Source organism: Apodemus sylvaticus, chromosome 12 (assembly GCF_947179515.1).
Source record: "Apodemus sylvaticus chromosome 12, mApoSyl1.1, whole genome shotgun sequence".
In the NCBI taxonomy this organism is placed as follows: Eukaryota; Metazoa; Chordata; class Mammalia; order Rodentia; family Muridae; genus Apodemus; species Apodemus sylvaticus.
In genome coordinates, this window is record NC_067483.1 from 61823591 (window position 1) to 61844743 (window position 21153).

At 39.7% G+C, this 21153-nt stretch overlaps 1 protein-coding gene across 3 annotated transcripts in view; it reads right to left on the reverse strand.

Annotated features, from left to right (window-relative positions):
- Positions 1-21153, reverse strand: part of Cacna1e (calcium voltage-gated channel subunit alpha1 E) — a 309640-nt gene that overhangs the window by 130900 nt on the left and 157587 nt on the right. For all 3 annotated transcript variants that reach the window (XM_052200273.1, XM_052200272.1, XM_052200271.1), the window contains exon 7: positions 18513-18616. In XM_052200273.1, coding sequence (XP_052056233.1) covers positions 18513-18616 — 104 coding nt within the window. The remainder of the gene's footprint in view (positions 1-18512; positions 18617-21153) is intronic.

Genomic DNA, 21153 nt, shown 5'->3' on the forward strand with positions numbered 1-21153 from the left:
TTATCAAATAATTGACCACCCAACGGAAAAGACAGAAGAGGAAAGAGGCATGCTAAGAACAGGTATGTGACCTAAAATAGAAACTGAAATTCTACTTTTCAAATTTGCTACCAGAAAAAATCTTGAGCAGGATATAGAGACAAGAAATTCCTAGAAAGAGGGAGTATGCGTGGCTGACTTATCTCTAAAACTGACCTTCACATCCCAACCCAGACAGAATTGCTACTGCCTCTGAGAATTCTGCTGGATAAGAGGGCCGGAAATGAGCACCAGGCTGCATGAGTAATCTCCCTCTCTTGGGATGCATAACTTGACATTGAACTACCCTCCAACTATTTTCAGTCTTGCAATTCTTAAAATTTGGTTTTCTTATTCACAGATGTATGCAGAGGGTGTATACAGAGGTGCGTACAGAAAGAAGTATTGGAGGTAGAAATGATAGCAAGAGAAGCAGGAAATCTTTGCCTTCAGTTGGGTACCCAGCAATGACCCTGCCTAGCTCCAGTGGATCCTTTAAGCCCAACAGTCCCACACATGGGCCTGGTTAAACTAAATGGGTCAAAAAAAAAAAAAAAGTCCTGAACTTGAAAGACTTGAAAGAGGTTACTGATAGGGATGAAGTAGGGTTGGTAAGGGTGAGTCAGGGTTGGTGGGAATGGGGGAGATTAAGAAGGTGGGGGGACAGAGAGCAACCAGAATGCAATATATATATATATATATATATATATATATATATATATATATATATATATATGCATATGGCAATGACAAATAACAAAATCAATAAAAGGCACATCCACAGCTTCAGATAATTATCTCTGGAATGTATATTGAGCTACTTTAATCTACTATGACAGCTTTAAGATGGTTACAGAGAGGCTTTTTTTAAAACAAAAAATCAGCTAAAGAATATGGCTGCCCCCAAGTAAATTAGTTAATACAATTAGATGCTCAGGTCAGTTGGTTGGGTATTCACATTCTCAGACTGACACTGTCCACTGGAAACCACACGCATGGGAACAGTGAGGGAGTTCACATTTGAGCTGAGTAAGGTATCTATCTATCCCTAAGAACCCACAGGGGTCAGGCCAGCCTATACATAGCATGCTGGCAGGCATCTTTTGAGTCTTTCTGCTTTTTCTTCCTAAGAACCAATGTTGCTACCCAATGTGTGTCTATTTTCTTTGTAACACCATTACTTGTGTTGTTTTCTAGCAACCAGAATATGAAGCTCATGGTGAGAGGCCTCATCTTGTTCACAGTCTTCTGCATGAGTGAGCGCTTAACATCTATTTGCTGAACAGACATTTTGATAGATGTTTCTCCTCTTATTTCACTCTATGGAAAAACCAATGGCTTGTACCTTCTTCTTCTAGTTCTTGCTCACTAAGATGCTTCTGGCTATTAATAAGACCATCTTGCTATATAATATTTTACTATTGGGTACCTTGATCTAAATAGAGAGTATGATATGAAATCCCAGAGACAGAAGGATAGGGGAGACACTTGTGTGAGGTATAAAAGGGAGTGTGGGGGCAGGGAAGGAAAATCACATCTCATTTTAATGCCACTCTAATCAACTCATATGAGAGTTTCAGTGAGTCCCTGTTCCAGCGTCAACTTCATACAGTAGGTTGTTGCCACTAAACATTGGTTACCCGATTGAGCCCAATACAGCTAAGAGGGATATGTCCCTTAAATGGACTTTGTGGTCCCTACTATTCCCTGCAGATGCTCTCAAATAGGTTCATTCTCCAGGTTCTTTAGGGAGCATGCGTCTTAGTGTTCTGCATATCTGAGCTTGCTTCTTCAACAGGAACGGGTAATTTCAATATTTTTGCTAAATGAGGAATATTTTGGGACACAATGATAATTAAGTGTTGAGAATTTAGTGATGCACTTGACACCAGGGGGAAAATAAAGAACTTTTAATTCAGCTACAGCTCTCTCAGCATCTGAACTTAAAAGCTAGAAATGCCAAGCACCAAGCATACAAGCAAGTTGTAAAGACTGTGATTATCAACCAGAGATAGCAAGAGGTTTTACTTCAGCCACGGCACTGGCAAGTTCACAGAAAACATGTCTAACTGCAGGGGCGAGGCTATAAGCAGCTATATGCTCAGAATGAATTCTAACACTCAGGTTTCTTCTTGGTGAAACCAATTACCAAGATGTTCTATAGACCAGAAAAAGAGATGTAAGTTCCAGGTTTTTTTTTTTTAAATCATTCTCAAACAGCTAAAATTTCTGGTTTGAAAGCTACTGTGAAGTGAGCATATGGAATAAATTACAACAGAACAAAAAAAAAAGCCAATTAAGGGATCTCTATATCAGAAAAGACACAATTACACTGAGGTCATACACATTGTCCCTTTCTCCAAGTGAAGGAGATACATGATACTGTTTACAGAGGTGTCCCACAGCACTGTCAAAATAATAGAGTTCTACGCAGTACCCTGTGCCTAGCATGTCAGCTAATATGAACTGGGCTTTCAGGGGAATTATATCCATTGAAAACAATTCCTGAAAATCTTGAGACAATTACTGACAGATACAGATGTCCCCAAACAGGAAGCTGACCTCTGATTTGTTTGCCTGAGGACATTTCCCGAGAGCCTACCCATGTGCTTGTTAATTACACTAGCTAAGTGCTGGGGAAAGAAAAGAGAACTAGCTCACTATGGTGCCTGCCTTCAAAATGCTGCTAAAGGAGCAGGGTTCCAGAAAACAAAACAGAACAAAACAAACAAAAAATGATAAAAGAAGGTAAATAAATTCCTCTCAGAAATATATTAGTGTGACAAAAACCTGACCTTGAAGGATAAGTCAGAGGTTCCCAGATATGGCAAAACATAGACATGGTTATATAACTTGGTTATTTCTAGGCAAAGAAATGATTGCCTGGGAAATCTACGCCTAGCAACTAGGTAGCAGGGCTAAGGGAGAGGAAACTTAGAATTGAGGTTAAAGGGTGTCCATTGGGATGAGGAACATTGACTTGGGCTCTTTCACTGAAAGATTGATAGTAAGGTAACATAGAGTGATTAAGAGGTTTGTTCCAAATTGTTTAACTGCCCAAATTAGACATTTCTAATTCTGTATTTATATTTTCTAACCCACTCAGTACTCTTGTGTGTTGTTATTTTTCTTAGAAGCTACTGGCCTATAATAAGAACAATGCTACTTAATAATAATTGGTGTATATTTTTGATACTGTCTTAAACTTTCCATATGATTGTAATAGTTATTAATATTCATTATTTGTTATTGAAAATTTAAACCATCAAGAAATGTATGGGAAAAACTACAAGTCTCATACAGTATAGGCAAAATGTAAACTGATAAATTCCCTCTGAATGGAAAATAGTGTCTTATATATGCTTTCCATATGGTCTAGCAGTTGCACTGTTGGGCATTTATGCCAGAGAAAGAACACCTATATTCACTCAATATAGGTGTTCTTTGTGCAGAACAAAAAGCTAAGATGAACAAATCCCAGATGTCCTCCAAGGAGTAAATGGTTAAACAAAATGTTGTACATCCATATAATGGTATACTAAACAAAAATATAAAGGGATGATTTCATAAAAGTATTAGTGGGGATAGGCTTCAATGTTTTTATAGGATTATACTTCTTAAATCATCTTAAAAATATGAAGAAGTTGGGTTGACAGTAGAAGATAGTGTGGATGACTATGAAGAGGAGATGGGGTCTTTTGATGAAACAGTCCATATCTTAGTTATAATGACAATTCCACATGTCTACATGTGATAGAAATAATACAGAGCTAAGCATGCATACAAAGAAGTCATATGAAACTGAGAACATCTCGATGAACTTAATGGATTATACCAATGTCATTATACTATATAGTCTTGCAAGATATTGTGTAGGGGAGCAAAAGGAAAGGGTACCTTGAAATTTTTCTCCATATTCTTTTGACTTTATAGTTTTCTCAAGGAAACAAAAGCCAGATAGATCCTGGCTTGCCAACTTGACAGCTACTTTTTGGTTCTCTGTGAGTCATTTATCCTTTGGATTTCCTTACTCTCTCTTGAAGACCTACACGTCTTTGTCCCCAACAAAGTGATGCTTTCTTTTGGTTTAGTGATGTTCTTTGGGCAGTCTAGACATCCTGACTTTTTAAACTTTTAAACAGTTTCTCCACATCTCCATCCCTAGGGCTGATTTTTCCTTCTTCCATGTTTTCCGTGGATCACATTGTCTACATTGATACAGTTTCCACTGTTGTGTTCTGATACCTTGTCACAGCTTCTCTTCCTCTGTTCTAAGTATACAGATATTGGCTGATCCTATCTTTTTGTTCTTCCTAAACCTCAAACCCTCTATGTCTGAGACTGAAAGCATCTTTCTTTCAGAATAAGAATTTTTCTTTTTGCCAATATTATTCATCTCAGCCAATGGACCCCAAGCTCTCTAAGACTTTCAAGGTTGCCATCCTTGTTTACAGGATCTTTCCTTGAATGTGAAGTGAATTGGAAGCCATGCCCTATTCTCCACCTAAATCTGCTAAATCAGGCTATTTTCTCCTTTAGTGTTTAGCCATTAGGGATCATGATCCTCTCTCTGAAATCAGAGACTTCTTATAGTCTTCCTGCTCGAGTACCCTTTTCCTGTGTTACTTTCTTCCCTAATTATATAAGATCCAAAACAAATTCATTTGGTCTTTTGTTCTTGCTGATGAATTATAGCATCTGTTTTTATTTTTATACATCCAAATATATCCATTCTTTCCTTTATGGAATTTGTTTTACATCATGTTTAGAAAGGCCTTTACTGCTTGAAAATAACTTTAATTATCCATAATTTTTAAACATTTTATAATTTAAATTTTAAAATGAATATACAACCTCTACCACCAGTTTATTTTAGCATAAGTCAAAAGATGGAGATCTGACTCCATTTTTTTCTTTCCAAGTAATTAGCTAGTCATCAATACCATTCACTGGATGATTCATTTTAACTAATTTCAAGTGATATGTATATTATAAATTCATATTTAAATCCATAATATATATTTGAATCTCTTTGAATCTCTTTATACTAGAATATACTACCATTTTTATTCTTTTAACCTTGGAATACGTTTTATCACCTACAGAAAAAAATCTGCTTCCCATTGTTCTTTGTATGAAATGTCTTATCCAAAAATATTTACATAATTTTCAAGGAAATTTCAACAGAATTCAACAAGTAAAAATCTTCATTACATATTCTAATGCTACACTAAAGACTAAATGTCTTATCCAAAAATATTTACATAATTTTCAAGTAAATTTCAACATAATTCAACAAGTAAAAATCTTCATTGCATATTCTAATGCTACCCTAAAGACTAAAATAGGGGGAAACATCCTTGTGCTTTATGGTATTCTTTTTAAAAAGGGGGGATCTTCTTTTCACATACCTAAATTATAACATGGTTTTAGACACTCCTGGGATGAGAAAGCAAGCTTGATGAGGGTAAGAATCTTTAGTTTGCTTTTTTTGTTATGTTCCCGACATTTAGAATACTGCACACAGAAGATCAATACCCATTTCCTAAAGACCTAATTAAATAAATGGGCACATGTATGGTTCTATTACTTAAGCAATGGGAAGCTATAAGAAGCAACAAAGGTAAACAAAACTGCAACTAACTGTTTTCATCTAGGACATCAGGATGAAAGCAGGGAGAATACTCAGCGTCCAGAATGGTCCAAGATTCAGTTCACAATACATTACCAAGTAGGATTAGTATGTCTGGATAAGCAAGCAGGTTCAGAGAATAAGTAGGAGAAAGTATCAAAACTAGATTAGGTTTCTATCTTGGATTTAAAAGTATGATAAAGCATGGCAGAGAGAGAATATGAATAGTAGTGTGCATTTTTAATGGTAGAATAGGAAAATGAAACGTGCCCTTCCCCCCCCCCTCGCCCCCTGCACCTTTCTACCAAGAGGATGTTGGCTACCAACTTGAGTGGAGAAAAGGAGTAGAGGTGGAGCATCAGGGTTGAAATGGCTATTAGTATGGTGAAATAATCTCCAGAGAGCACTGCAGTCAGACGAGTCAACTTGGCTGATTCAGGGATAGAGTATGTAAGGGCTTTTTTAGGGGTACAAGTGAAAAGGGCTATTAGGTCACAGCATCAAGTTAGCAGGAAGGGCTGATTAGTTATAGTACAATACCTAATTATCATGTGGGCATGCAGCCAGAGTGGAATGTGTGTGCAGAATGAATGTGAATGCAGCCTTGCGGAGAGCTCTGTACAAGATCACTTTTCAGACAAGGCCTGATGAGGCCAGCCACCTGTGTCTAGGGACACTTTCCAACAAAGACAAGCAGAGTCCCACTGAGAAAGGGAGTCCCCACATTTTGTGCTGAGCTCAGAAAATATCCTATCATGGGGGACTGCTATCTTAAGAGCAATGCTCCCCAACAATGAGATACTGAATTCAGTTTGGAGTATCCTAACTTAGAAACATAAGGTTCAGATGTACATTTTGGGACTTTGCACTGGGTGGGTAAATTAAATTTACAATCATCTCATAGCAAGGGCATCACTAAGTGTTTTTTCAAGTTCATATTACTCTACAAGTAAAAAATGTGTCCCTTCTTTGAAAAGAAGGTAGGTAAAATTAATTCTAAGATGGAAATATTCTTGAAATAGGTTGAAATTTAGTCACCAAGTAAAGCAAATTGATATTATATCAATATAGGCATTTTGGAGGGTTCTTGAATACTTTACAGAGGGACCAAGACTAGAGAATATATATTAGAGTCAGCACATGAATGCATGGTTTGTGCAGATGTATGTATATATACATATGTGCATATATATATGCACATATATGTACATCCACATGCATATAAGGTTATCAGTCTTGACTCTCTAATAGATTACAGTATTACCTAGAGATACTAGGACTATCATAGCCTCTTAAGAATGTAGCTGATCAGAAATTCCATATAAAAATTCTTCCAATAGACAACAGGGACATTTTACATTCAGCTGGCATCTTCATCATCAACACGCACTCAATGATGTCATGACTTAATTGGTCCAACTTATCTTCAGTCCATATACATCTTTATAAAATAGGATCTTATTTCCATCATCTCTTGTGATGGTTGTGCTGGATGACTTCTCTTTCTTTTCCTTTCACACTTTGGCCAAGTATATTTGAACTGACCTATTTGGGGCAACTATGGGTCCTTCCCAGACACAATTTCACATTTACCTACCACCATCTTTTGTCACTTAACAATTCTCTATCTTGGTGGCACCCTCTGGTACCTCTGCTTTCCTAGGTGGAAAAACACAAGCATGATTTTTTTTGACAGAGCCACCGAATTTTAAATATAATAATGCTAAGGAGCCTGTCCCAAAGATGGGGTACTACAATGGTGAACAGTATATAAATTATAGGTTATACATATAACCTAGGAACACAAGCTCCTACACAGGGAATTTTTAAATCTTCAACATCTACAAGAATGGTTTATACCCACTGGTGCAACAGTAAATATTCACTGAGTTAATAAACTCTAAATAAGCATTGTTTTTCCTGGTGTGTTATAACACATATGTGATTTACCTCATTTTGTGCAGAAGCCCGCAACAAAGATTCCCTCAGAAATAACCTCCTAGACAGGCAGGTTCTACTTTGGATTCTGAGGGACCTGAGATTGAGTGAGCATCAGAACCCACACTGAAGAGTTTTTTTCTAGGGCTTGCACTGTTCACTGTGACCTTTACTCTGATTTATAAGAAAACTATAAGACATGTTGAAGTATCCTTGTGAGAATTAGATGAATGAGCCTCCATGAAAGGCTTCCTAAATGAAGTGCTCTAAAGTAATAACAACTGCTTCAACTTTTATGGCTGTGGTTATCTACAATCCCCAATAGGCTGACACCTTGCCACATCTGGCATAAAGGAGTTAATGTTGTTACTGTATAGGTGTACAATTTAAGTTCATGTGAAAAAGATAAGCATAGCCCTGAGAAAATGGACTGGGGGCATAAACAATTACTTGAAAGAAAATAATTACTAACAGCCATATATAAAAATAAATAGCCTTGTCTGGGGATACAGTTAGTGCTAGTGATTGATTAGTAAGACCCTAGGTTTAACCTTCAGTACCAAACAACTCAGAAACTCAGATGTGGTCCAGGAGTCTCTTCTCTTTTTTAACCCCTACACTCAGTACAAACAAATATCAAGAACATAATAGAGTCATTCAACTGGAATGACCTATCTTGGTTCCTGTAAGATCTCCAATACCTGTGACTTTGCTGAAGATATCAGAGCTTCCATTTCTCTGCCATACCAACATCTGTGGGATTCAAAGGGGCATAGCAATCCCCAAGGAGGTCCTGGCATAGCTCAGTTTTCTACAACTCAGAAAAAATTAAAAGGTACTAGGATATAAAGACAGATCCAACTGCATGGAAAGGCATTACCAATATGAGAAACAAAACCCAATAGGCAACAGTGACATTTGTAATTTCAGTGCAAGGAAGACAGCCCATCCCAGGGAGGCAGGCTTAGTCAGGGCTCCAGCCTTCCAGCCTCCATTTCTTCATGTGTAAAATGGAGTTGACAATAGTCCCCACCTCACAAGGCTGCTATAAAAATTAAGTGAAATACTTTACACAAAGTATTTAGCACTGTGGCAGGCAGATGACAAGTTCTCAATGAGTGTTAGCTCTTGACTTTAGTGTTAGTATTAAAAGATATAAAGTAATTCTATTACTATTAGTAATCAATTCTATAATAGCTACAGAGTGCTACAGGAATATGCGTGTGGGAGGGGGGGAGACTTTAATCTCAACTGCAGAACGGGGGCAGGACTATGGTCCCGGAAAGCATCATATGAGAAGTAAAATTAAGATCCTCTTCCCCATCGTTCCTCATGATGACTCCCCTGGTCTCACTCCAATGAACGAGCCTGAGAACAGCTTCCTAATAAGCATGCCATTAATATAAAATAAAAAATAAAAAAGAGAAGTAAAATTAAAATAGACCGTGTAAGAATGCTTAAAAGAAAATTGAGGCTTACTCCAGTTCACAGAGGGTAGAAAACAAGGATATTTCCAAGGAAATGCAATTGATGGAATGTGTAAGTTGATATCCCTATGTGGGGCTTACGGACCCAGTCCATTTCTCCTGTTACCTGTAGGGCACCATGGATGTTCAGCCTCAGACTAGCATTTGAAATCTTTGAGATTCTGCTAATTGGCTCAATGGATGTACGTGGTAAGTAAAACAGAGGCCTCCTTCCCAGTGTTAAGTATTTATTAGCTCCAGACACTAAATACTGAGCACTTGTAACCTAACCTGATTTCCTCAATAATCCTATATATGATGAATATGGGTATCTGAAACCACAATTGTGTTAAGTGAAGATACAGAAAAGTAAAAAGACTTAATTAACATCCCACAGCTATGAATTGATGAAAGCAGAAAGATATGTTATTATACAACATAACTTTGTACAATGTCTGTACAAAAACTCAGATACATGGTTTATAGGGTAAACTTTGTTTACTTCTACCTATAGCGATGGCACAGAATTGGAAAAGCACCCTGGTTAGGAACCAAAGAGACCTATGTGTTAGTTTGACCTGACACCAAGTCACTAAGTAAGTTATTCATAATCTATGTGTGTTTCCTCATGTATAACATGGAGACTAGGAGCCAACTACAAAAAGATAATGTAGAGTTCCTTCCTCATGTAATTTTTATCATACTCTAAGGTACAAGTCTGACAACTATCTTGAAGAATCATTTCATATCTTTTCATATCATTTCATACATGACACCATGGGCATACAAGTATGTTTCCAGTTAAAATAGGCTTTATGAACTCTCTGTTATAATTGTTTTGATCAGATTTAAGATGGCGCCTTTCTCTACAGGATTGTACTGGTATCCACTGTGGTCCCTTTTATATTTATCAAATTGCATTGTACTGGATCCTTGAAAATAACATATCTTTCTGGACAAAACATGGCAGATGTGCATGAGGGTATAGGTGGTCAGCAACAGCAGACCTTAAAGCAAATTCTGAACCTTCTGCTTAACAGCTTTGTTTATGTAGGCAGGCTACCAACCCTCCCTACCACCATTTCCCTCTTTATAAAAAAAAAAGAAGAAAGCCTTACCTCAAAGGATCTTTATGAGGATTAAATGTGACAATGTATGTCGTGGAATTGGCACAATGTTTGGTGCACAGCACAGACTCAATAAATCACAGCTTTAAAAATAACAACCTGAAACAAACCCTACTCCACTGCTGTGAGCTAGCCAAAAGGCAGAAAATGTGTTATGTGCTCTCAACTCCGTAGATGCAAAACCTATCCCACTTCCTTCAAAACCTAACTCTTGCTTCTCTGTTCTCTCCCACCCACCTGGAAGCTTGATTCAGAAATCCAGAAGTAACCAAGAGATTGTCTTCTTTCATATTTTTATCCCGGTGACACCAAGACACTACACCAATGGTTCTCAATCTTCCTAATGCTACAACCCTTTGATATAGATGCTCATGTTGTAGGGACCCCCCCAACCATAAATTTAATTTTGTTGCTATTTTATAATTGTAATTTTGTTATTGTTATGAATCATACTGTAAATACTTGTGTTTTCTGATGACCTTATGTGACCCCTGTGAAAGGGTCCTTTGACCCCCCCCAAGGGGTCAAGACCCACAGATTGAGAACCTTTGCACTACAGTCACAAATCCTGCAGGTCTCACCCTACCACATCATTTCTACCCTCACTGTACTGAACTTCTCTCTGCGACTCTTGTTTCCAGCTTGTCTCCCTACCCTATCAAGCTTCTCCGTCATTTTTTAACCCACTGAAAGGTCTTTTTTATCCTCTGTTCTAGCTAACTATTAATCACTTCCAGACTTGTGCAGAAGTGTTATGATTTTCCCGCTAGTCTTATTTGATCTTGGTCCCCCTCTAATCTCAGTTTTTGTAATCACATTTATTTGTTTATTAGTAGGGAAGTCTCACAGGCCTGCTACAGCATCCAATGTGGATGGAGGAGGATAATCCAAGAGTGTTCTTTCCTTCTACTATGTAGGTCCTGGGGATCAAACTCTGGTTGTTGGGCTTTGTGGTAGGCATCTTTCCTTCCTGAGTCACATTTTGTTGCTATTTGCCATCCACTTCATTTTAATGCTTGCTCTGTTGTCTCTCTACCTAGATTATGAGATTGCTAACGATAGCAGTAATCTGCACTTGTCTAATCTGATACCCACAGGCTCTGGCAGTGGGTAGCATTATAGCATACACTCAGTAACTGCTGCCTGAGAAAATGACTGATATCTCCTGGTTGACTTTAGTGTTAGTATTCTGGTAACCCCTCTGTGTAGATAAATTATACAGTGATTTTAACTGTGTCTACGTGTCTGTTGGAGATCAGACACATGTCAATTAATATCTACCAGCCCTAGTGAGGATCTCATCTGACTGCTGAGCTTGGCATGGGTAATTCATTTCATAAGACCAGCAACTATTTCTGTCTCAAGTCAGACACAAAAAAGGCTCAGTTCCCACCTCCTAATGTGCAAGGACAGATGAGTCAGGAGATTCAAGGTGAAGACACATCAGTTAGTCTGTTTCTATGACCAAGGCCAAGATACAGGTCTTACTCACCTTTATGTCCTCAATAATTCCTTGCAAAATTATTTGTACCTAAACTATAGAACCTACATATATAAATCTTAAGTAATAACTTTTACAAAAATTTTGATCCCAAGCTACTGAAACTTAGACCCCATTACATGTCTTTTGTTTTTGCTTTCTTCATTGTCAGCAAGGGCTTAATGAGAAAGGAGTCTTGATGATGGGGGAGGGGGGTACGACCTGAAGAGGGGCAGCAGAAATGAACGAGTAACAGAAGGAAATGCAATTTTATGTGGCTCAGGCACCCTTGGAAAGAACAAATGCTGGGAACATCAATCAATTAGATGTCTTAAATTATTTCCTTCATTAATCTACAATCACCTGGTCTTATTCATCGTTACAACCCAAGAACATGGTGTCTTTTGCAGCAAATACCAAACAAATGTTTGATGAATGACATCAAATTGTCAAACCCAGCCAGCAAATGAGCTGGTAGCACGATGGACCTGCCCTTTTGCTTGCTGTGGGAGCTATTCCAGTCATGGAAGAGATGCAACCTTCCTTTCATATTGACAATTCACCTCTTTCCATCCGTCCTGAGACTTGACAGTGGGTCTTGGCATCTTCCTCATATGTACAAGGTCACATTGCATACATGGAGACCAGTGTGTTAAGAATAAGCCTGTGACCAATGCATATACACATTAAATTTTGAACCTACACTTTTGTGCTGTAGCTGGGACAACACTCTGGGAAGCCTTTCTGAAGGCCACCTGGGATAACAGGATTAGCAACCTCACCAGAGTTTGAGCAAATATGACCTCTGGCCTATTTTTGCCGAGAACTTGTTGGAGATCCGTTCTTCAGCTCTTCTCTTCGTCTTTAAAGATGTTGTGTGCCTACACCAAGCTGTGGTAAGAAATGAATAAGATCTTGAATAACGTGCTCTGAAAACCCCATTTTACATACGTGAGGCTTCTCATTGCTTCCCAGTGTATCTGTAAGTATTCCTTGGCCTAACTTCCTTGCCCCTATTTGGAGCTAGCACAATTGTCCCCTGTACTTATCTCCCTCTCTCACAGGCCCTGGAAGCAATAGGTAGAGATGCTGGAATAGCTCAGGGTCATTTTCTGTTTGTGTGAGCTTTCTGCCCTGTAGCCCCTGACAGCACTTCAGGATGTGCTTATGCAGCCCTAGTTTGTTGCCATGGAGACAGGAAGCTCTGCTTCTCTTCAAGCCTAAGCTAATGGTTTTCATCAAATCCTATTTCCTCTGAGACACGTAAAAATGCTACAATGCTTCTATCCATCTTTCCTTTTTAAATATGAAGCCAACGAACACACCTCACAGTTTTTCCTCAGTGTCTCAACCTCTGGGGATGGGGCTTTCAGTCATTGCCATACTTGATGCCCGGGGGCCTCTTACTCAATGTAGGGAGGCATGTGTACCTTCCTTCTATATACAAAAATTGCTGTTTCTCCACTCCTGGAATCACTTTGGCACATAACATTCCACATACTCGCAGGTCACTGAAGCCCATTCTCTGGAGACAAAATGTTCAAAGCTATAACCCAGGTGGCTCAACCTGTGAATGCCAAAGAAAGTTCCACTCCAAGGAGAGGTTTCATCCTTTCTAGAAGCCAGGGCTCACAGGTCAGGTAGCCGAGAAAGCCCATGACCCCTCCTATCCACAGGACCCAGTGATACTGAGCCCTCTGTAGACACCAGTGAAAATCCTCTAAATGCTGAACAATATGTGCAGCACCAGAACATAAAAATAAAACCAGGGCAGAAGTAGTTCAGCCCCAGCTCCCATTTTCTCTCTTGTTAACAGTCCTTCAAATGTCAGAATTTATTCACACCAGCTGTTGCCAGCTGTCAACACCACTTCCTGCGTTTCAGGTAGTAAAGAGGCATCAGCCAGACCAGTAGCATGGCATCTCCTGACTGAAGATGGTCTCCCAGACAGAGGGGAGTTGATGGTCACGGAACTAACTCTAACCAAATAGTCACAGACTGTTACGAACTCCTTCCCAGTGTCCGCCATTTCTTCTCCTTGATCATTTACAGAGTTCTTCCATGTTTCTTAGTGGAACACACACAGTTGGACTGGCACAATTGCTTCCTTGTTGATCATCCTGTGTCTGCTTCCTCCATGTCAGTCCAACCATGCTGGCATTAGATAGGTGTCCTTAGTCTATCTGTCCACCCTACTTGTTTTCTGATAATTGCACTTCAAAATTTAAGGTTTGTATAGAACTTTAAAAGTCAAACAGTTTTTGAAGGATCAGAATGAAAAACCTAGCAGCCCTCTGTCTCACCTTTCCCAAGCCCAGAATTTCCCTCTCCAGGGGCAGCCACTTTCAACTCTTCTTTTTCTTCTGGTATTCACTTCAAATTGCCTAAATATTATACTTAAGGCACTGATATTTCTTTATCTTTCAATTTTAGAAACTGCTTAATGATTTGCTGACTGTGAAACCTAAAATTTTGGTCTTTGAAACCCTATTCCTGTCCCCATGCCCAGCTCCCCCCAATCTTATAATGACAATTGCAACACTGTGAGAGGCTAGCCCAGACACTGTGAGAGGCTAGCACAGACTTCAACATCAACCGTGGAACCAAGTTGGCAGCTGAGCTACACATAGGACTTGCTGTGTTTCTATTTCTTTAGAAGTAATACTTGTGCGTGTTGTGGAATTAAGTGCTTAAGTTGGGGTAATGGGGTGGGGAGAGGAGACACACACACACACACACACACACACACACACACACACACACAGAGAGAGAGAGAGAGAGAGAGAGAGAGAGAGAGAGAAACATATTTTGTGTGGGGGGAGGAGAGGGTTGGACCAAAAGAAATCACAGAGCCCTTCAGAATACAACACATCAGGGTATTCATTAGTTTCACTTGTTTTCTAAAGACAACATGTTAGGACCTCTGTCACCCTATGTTAGTCAGACGCTGATGCCCTCTAGGTCACTGAGAGTTATTACCCTAATTACATTTCACTATAATACTAGGGCTCAATCCCTTTGTCTTTGTCCTCTACTGACTTGTTTGCGTGTGAGTACCTTGGTTTTCTTCTTCATTTCTTTTCCTTTTGAGAGTTACTTTATTATTTCATACATGTTACTGTTTGTCTGCATATGTTTGTGCACTGTAGTGAGTGAGTGTGTGTGTGTGTGTGTGTGTGTGTGTGTGTGTGTGCAGAGCCTGCAGAGGTCAGAACTCTTGGGAGTGGAGTTTACAGATACTGGTGAACTGCCATACCTCTTAACCTCTGAGCCATCTCCCCAGCTCCATGCTTACTTACTTGCTTCCTTATTCTTAGTGACTCATGTTCATTATCAAGCTTATGCCCCACAGGTACCTGACAATGTCCATATTCTGTCTATACAGGTGCCTGACAATGTCCATATTCTGTCTATACAGGTGCCTGACAATGTCCATATTCTGTCTATACAGGTGCCTGACAATGTCCATATTCTGTCTATACAGGTACCTGGCACTCTGGGTAGGTAGACCATTTGGACTTGAAATTCGTATTTTCTGTTAGGAAGTTTTAGGAGCTTCTATAGTGCTTTCTGGTTTTCCGTATTGCCACCGAGAAGCTCACTGCCATTCTGATTCCTGATAGCCAAATATTAACTATATACACAATGGCTAGAACATTCATTTCTCTGATGGTCTGAAAGTTAACCGATTTACCCTGGTGTGGTTTCCCTATATCAAGTGTACTTTTAATGCTTGGATATTTTAATGGTTAACTCACACATCTGCATTCTGCCACCTGATCACATGAACTGCTACAATATTGCCAAATGCATAACTTTACATTTAAACACACTTTACCAACTGTGCTTTATGCATATACAAATGTGATAACATATCACTTTGTCTCACTGTTTTCGCTGAAACATTCTTAAGATACCCTCTGGTCCATGTGTACACAGTATCTGTTGCTCTTAATTGCTACAGCACATGCCAGGGGGTGCATCCAACAGTTTACCTATCTAAACTCCCAGCTTGGGACACCCAATGCTTTCCATGTCCACTGCCAAGACATACACTGGAAACATTGTCACACACAAGGCCACCATTTTAGTTAAAACTGGCAATGGTGAGTGTTTTATTCTGGGAACTTTTCTTATATTTTTCTATGCTAATTCTTCCTTCCTGTTCCATTGTTCTCTTTGTTACACTTTATTACTAAAATGTTGGATCAACTATAAATATTTTGAAACAAGGTCTTAGCATGTACCTCAGGATGTGACTTTTCCTGCTTCTGCTTCTCAAGTGCTGGGGTTACAAATGCCTGTCACCATGTCACTATCCCTTGAGTCTATTAGCCTCATTCTCTCTCTCTCTCTCTCTCTCTCTCTCTCTCTGTGTGTGTGTGTGTGTGTGTGTGTGTGTGTGCTGTGCTTCTATCTGTCTCTATCTTTCTCCTGACCGAACTTTCTAGGCAGTACCCTTAATTTTACATTCCAACTTTACTGTTTGCATTTTACATTAACTCAACTTTGTACTGTTTTGACATTAAGTCCTCATTACGTATAGTTCCAAAAGTCCTTTATCTCAACACCCTTTCATAATAAGCTATTTTGTGTATGAAATTATTTCTTTACTCTCTGCTAGTATCCGACATGAGCTTTTAAGTTATCTTTTACTACCTGAACTGCTCACAGACACTCTTGTTTACTTATAGTCTCTTGTCTACTTATATTGGAGGGACTTTCACACTGGGCATTTCCTCAAATGCTGATGCCCCTGGCTGTGCTCTCACACTTATGAGCAAGGCAGTGGAAATTCCACATCCTCAGCTAGGGCTCACAGTGTGTCACTGTGGTGAGTGGCAACCGGCTTCAAAAGACCATTCATATTCTAATTCCTGGAACTCCTGAGTGTTACCTTATTTGGGAAAAAGAGTCTGCAGATACAGCAAAGTTAAGTGTATTCAGAAGATGAGATCAAACTAGATTATCCAGTGATTCTAAATCAAATCACAAGTATCCTTATAAGAGCAAGACGGAGGGAGATGGCAGACTGGGGAGAGGAATCTCTGAACTAGTGACTGGGGTGACACGAAGGCATGGTGATAATGCAAGAAAGCTTGGATCTGCCAAAGCTTGGAGAAGGAAGAAATGATTCTCTCCAGCACTTGGAAAGAGCAAGGGCCTGCCACATCTGGGGCCTGTAACTCAGAAACTACCAGAGAATTAAATGCCCGTCCATTTTACGCTACCTGGATAGTGATGCTTACTGCAATAGCCATAGGGAATGAGCTTTTCTGGGAGTGGGGATGGGGGAGCTGGTGATGGAATTGGAACCCGTTTCTCTAACCTCACCAGACTATCAAATACATAGATCTTTTTTTCTTTGAAGACAGACTCCCCTCAGAAGGATCCTCTAAACTATCGCCAGATTGCTGCTTTTCTGAGGAAGCAGAAGTGGGCTGGGGAACTGGCATGCGGCTTAGGGACTGTCACTTAGGCTTCCTGTTTCCATGACAATGCCAAGACCACCTTAAGATGCAGCAGGGGTCACCAGTCCAACCTTCGATGGCTTAGACCTCGACAGAAAGGAGGTCTCCTAATGTGTTCAGGGGGCAGATACTTGCCAGTATTATCTAGAGACTGAGTGGGCAGCATGACTTCCAATCAATCTCTTGTTTTTATAGCATGCACACTCCAACCCTCAGGAGTATTTGCTGTCTCTAATTCCCAACCCTTTCTTGGGCTCAGAAGAGGAATCAGTCTGCCTGTTTATTATCCTTCTCCCTTAGAGGCCATTAAACTTCAGCTTTTAAAAGTACTGTGGCATTAGCCATTTGTGAGATAAAACAGGTTTGTTCACAGCCTCATCTTCTGTCATGCCTCTCAGTTTCTCAGTGTGCATTTCCTCTATTCATAGATTTTCCCAAAAGCCACCAACTTGTTTCAATCGACTATGTGTAACCATAAAGATCACTTTACACACGATCATTCAAAGAACTCATACAGATAGACGAAATCATTATCATCATAATCATCATCATCAACACCACCACCACCATAACCACCACCATCATCAAAATCATCATCACCATCTCCATCACCTCAACTTTGTTTAGTAAAATATAGTGTTTTATAAAATATTTACCTAGTCTGAGCCATATTAAAATATTACATTTTAGCTTCTTTATACTCCATGCAATATCCTATTTCTCCATCTTCACTAGAGCATTTATCTCTATATACTCCATTATCCTGCTATTCTAACACATATCTTGTACCCCATGCAACTCCCAGTCCTGTTTGAAACCATTTATAATGACTTTAGACTGAAGAGATATGTTCCTTCTCCCAAACAAATTATTATTTTCCACACTGGTCAGTAGAAACAAAATTTGCACTCCCCATTTCAAGTGACAAAAGCATCTTTGCAAAACATGTTAGACACCGGGAATATAAACTGATATAAATGAATTCAAGCCACAAACATGAACTATGATGTCCAATATACTGCAAAGCAAGCATATTTTTGTTTTGAGGATAGAATCTACATCTTCCTTAACTGTATGTCTACAGTAACCAGCACAGTGCTTGACACAGAGTTATTGAATGGAAAGATGGATGGGTAAATGAACTTATAAAGTACTGGGTTCATAACTGTACATGACACACAGATTGTTTTAATGTCTAAAAATAATCAAAATGATTAAAACAATCACGTGTTTCTGTGCGGACACAGCTGGAACAACATTGGCACAGGGGTCTTCCCAGTGTCTTCGAAGTGACAGGTAAGTGAGGGAACCTATCATCAGTCAGGAGGCATTAGCCCCCAGCTAGCAGCTCACAAAAGGAGAGAGAAACATCTGGCCTACCCGGAAAGCACTCCCAGGACAAGATTGAGGACAAAGAAGGATCCGATGATGATGAGTGGGATGAAGTACAGCCAGTTCCAGGTGGCTCCTAAGGCATCATTGGTCTGAAAGAAAGGAAAATGGTTTCTTAATGTTTAAAGTCATCCCAGGAGCAAGGCCTACATTCCAGCGGTTTCATGCAGTGAATGATGTAACAACCACAGTGTGATACAGTTCAACATTACCCCTCGCCCATCCCCACTCCACTTTATTGTAAAACAACTTGCATTTTACCCTGTGCCCAGTGAAGGTCACATTGGCATCTCTATAATATCCTGAGCGGGAGAATTCTAACACCCTTACTTAGAAGAAATGAAAACTGAATGGAAAAAAGCCAAAAAAAAAAATTCCAAGGTTATAAAAAGGTGACTTGACTTTATAGTTCTTTGTAACATTTATTCTCAACCTTTGTACTCTTAAGCTAGGTAGATATGAAAAGGGGGGGCAGGCTGTACTTGTCACCTATCCCATGGGTGTTAGCAAAAACCTTAGTAGGGCTGCTTAGAAGGACTTAGGTTCTCCCTTATGTCGTCCAGCTCTGGGGATGACCGTCCTTTACCCATCACAAGCTGGTCCTACAAAGCTGGCCCAGGTCTGGCCCCAGCAAGGCCCTGGGCAGAACAAAGACTCTGTCTAGATTTGCAGAGCGATGGTATGAGATCTGATCTCTCTCAAGCTCTCTAATCATGTTCCCTTCTCCCCTAACTCTTGCTGATACAGAGAAGTGTGTGTGTGGGGGGGGGGGGAAAGCAGAGAAGTATAGATTATGGATTCTTGTCTCCAAGTTGGATACAGAATTGTTGAGGCGCCCAGAACTGAGGAAGGGTGACTTGCCATATCTTATACGACCCTTGAAATTGAGCTCAAAATATACTGAGGTGCTCATACCTTGTCTCTCAAAAGCTTCTTTTCATTTATTGCATTTTTCCCTGCTCAAGTTTTTCTGAAGGGCTTTTCTGGATTTGTACTTCCCATATGCAGACCTTTGAACCTTCCCCTTAACCCAACTCTTCATGAAACACTTTCAATATCCATTTGAAACTCACAATGGATATTTTGTCCCTAATTGATTGGAGCAACAGGTTCATCAGGATCAAATGCCAGGCATAAAGTTGACTTAAAAGTAAAGCCAGAGCTCAGAGCATCTGTGGCAAAGTGTTTGTCTATCCATCCTATGTGTCTCTTTCTCCTTACTACTAAACCCTGAAAATAATTTTAATGTGGTCATCCTCATGTTTCCTGTGGACTTCTATAACCCAATAGTTTTTTCTCTATTCAGTTGTCTCATTTTTTTCCATTCCAATGTCAAGCCACATAACATATCTGTGGATTGGCTATGGCTGCTGTTACTGGACAGTCAAATCTCCCATTAAAAACAATCCCAAGACCTTTGGCAACCTTCTGCCTTTTGTTCTGGCCCTGCACTGATCACAGATCAGATCACTGGAATAAAGTTGAGTCAAAATTTGACACAAACAAACTATAAGAAAAAATTAAACTTTATGGGAACAAAGTTCTGCCCGCTTCAGGGTTGGAGACTTAGGTCTTTGGCTTAACCGAGTCTTGGTTAGATACATGTAGCGAGGACACCGGGCAAATCTCAGAGAAAGCATGTCTCATCATCAGAAAGAGAATACAGCAGAACCAGATGCTGAGAGCCAAGTGGAGTATGAAGGACAGGGCAGGTGGGTGTGACCAAGATGACTGAGGTATGCACCTTTTTGTGAGCTAAGGAAGAGATTGATGGTCAACATAGAGCTAGCTCTGCCTGTCTTCATGATCACGGGGAATCAAATACTCTTTAAAGCCTTGTTAACTTCAGTGGTTCACCAGTGGCTCCAGATGGATGATACATTCCATTTGCTTTCAAGTTTTGATAGTCCTGTCCAGTGTTCTTTGGCAGCAGGGACTAAGTGTACACCAAGCACCCAGATCAGAGCTCAGCTGCCCATAAAAATGTCAACATCAGCAGTGGCAATGTTGAAATTGTGGGTTTTAAGGCTATCTCCGATCTCCCACTGAGCTATGGTTGAAGGGCAGTCTGGGCAGCTACAGAGTGAAACCTAAGTAACTATTCAAAATATTGTATACTCTGCATTGCCATGATTTGTAGAAGGCAGGGATGGCATTTTGTGGAAAATGGGTTGAGTAGCCAGAGAAAGTTAGGGAGATGGCAGACTATCTATGTCTCACAGCTAGTGAGAAGAACAGTAGAAAGATATATTGCTTACTTCGCAATATAAGAACCTCCTTTTTCAAAGAAAATCCATCAATATACCAGAGAATATATTTCATGAGACAAAGGGTGAAGAGAATCTCCCTCATCACTAAGAGTGAATGGAAATACCTCTACAAAATACACATGACAAACAGTACTGGTCCAGTCAGAGTTGGCTGAGAATGCTTGGGGTTTTACTTTCAACTATCTGAACATCTTAATATCTGGAATGTAAGGAAGACTTTGGCTCTCACAGAGGTAATTAATTAATAAATGGCCACACTTTGGAGACTTGCTTGTTAAAAATAGACCAATACAAATCCATCCTAGTAACACTTTCTCCATCTGTGGAATTTTCTCTGAATTACACATGTCATCTATTTC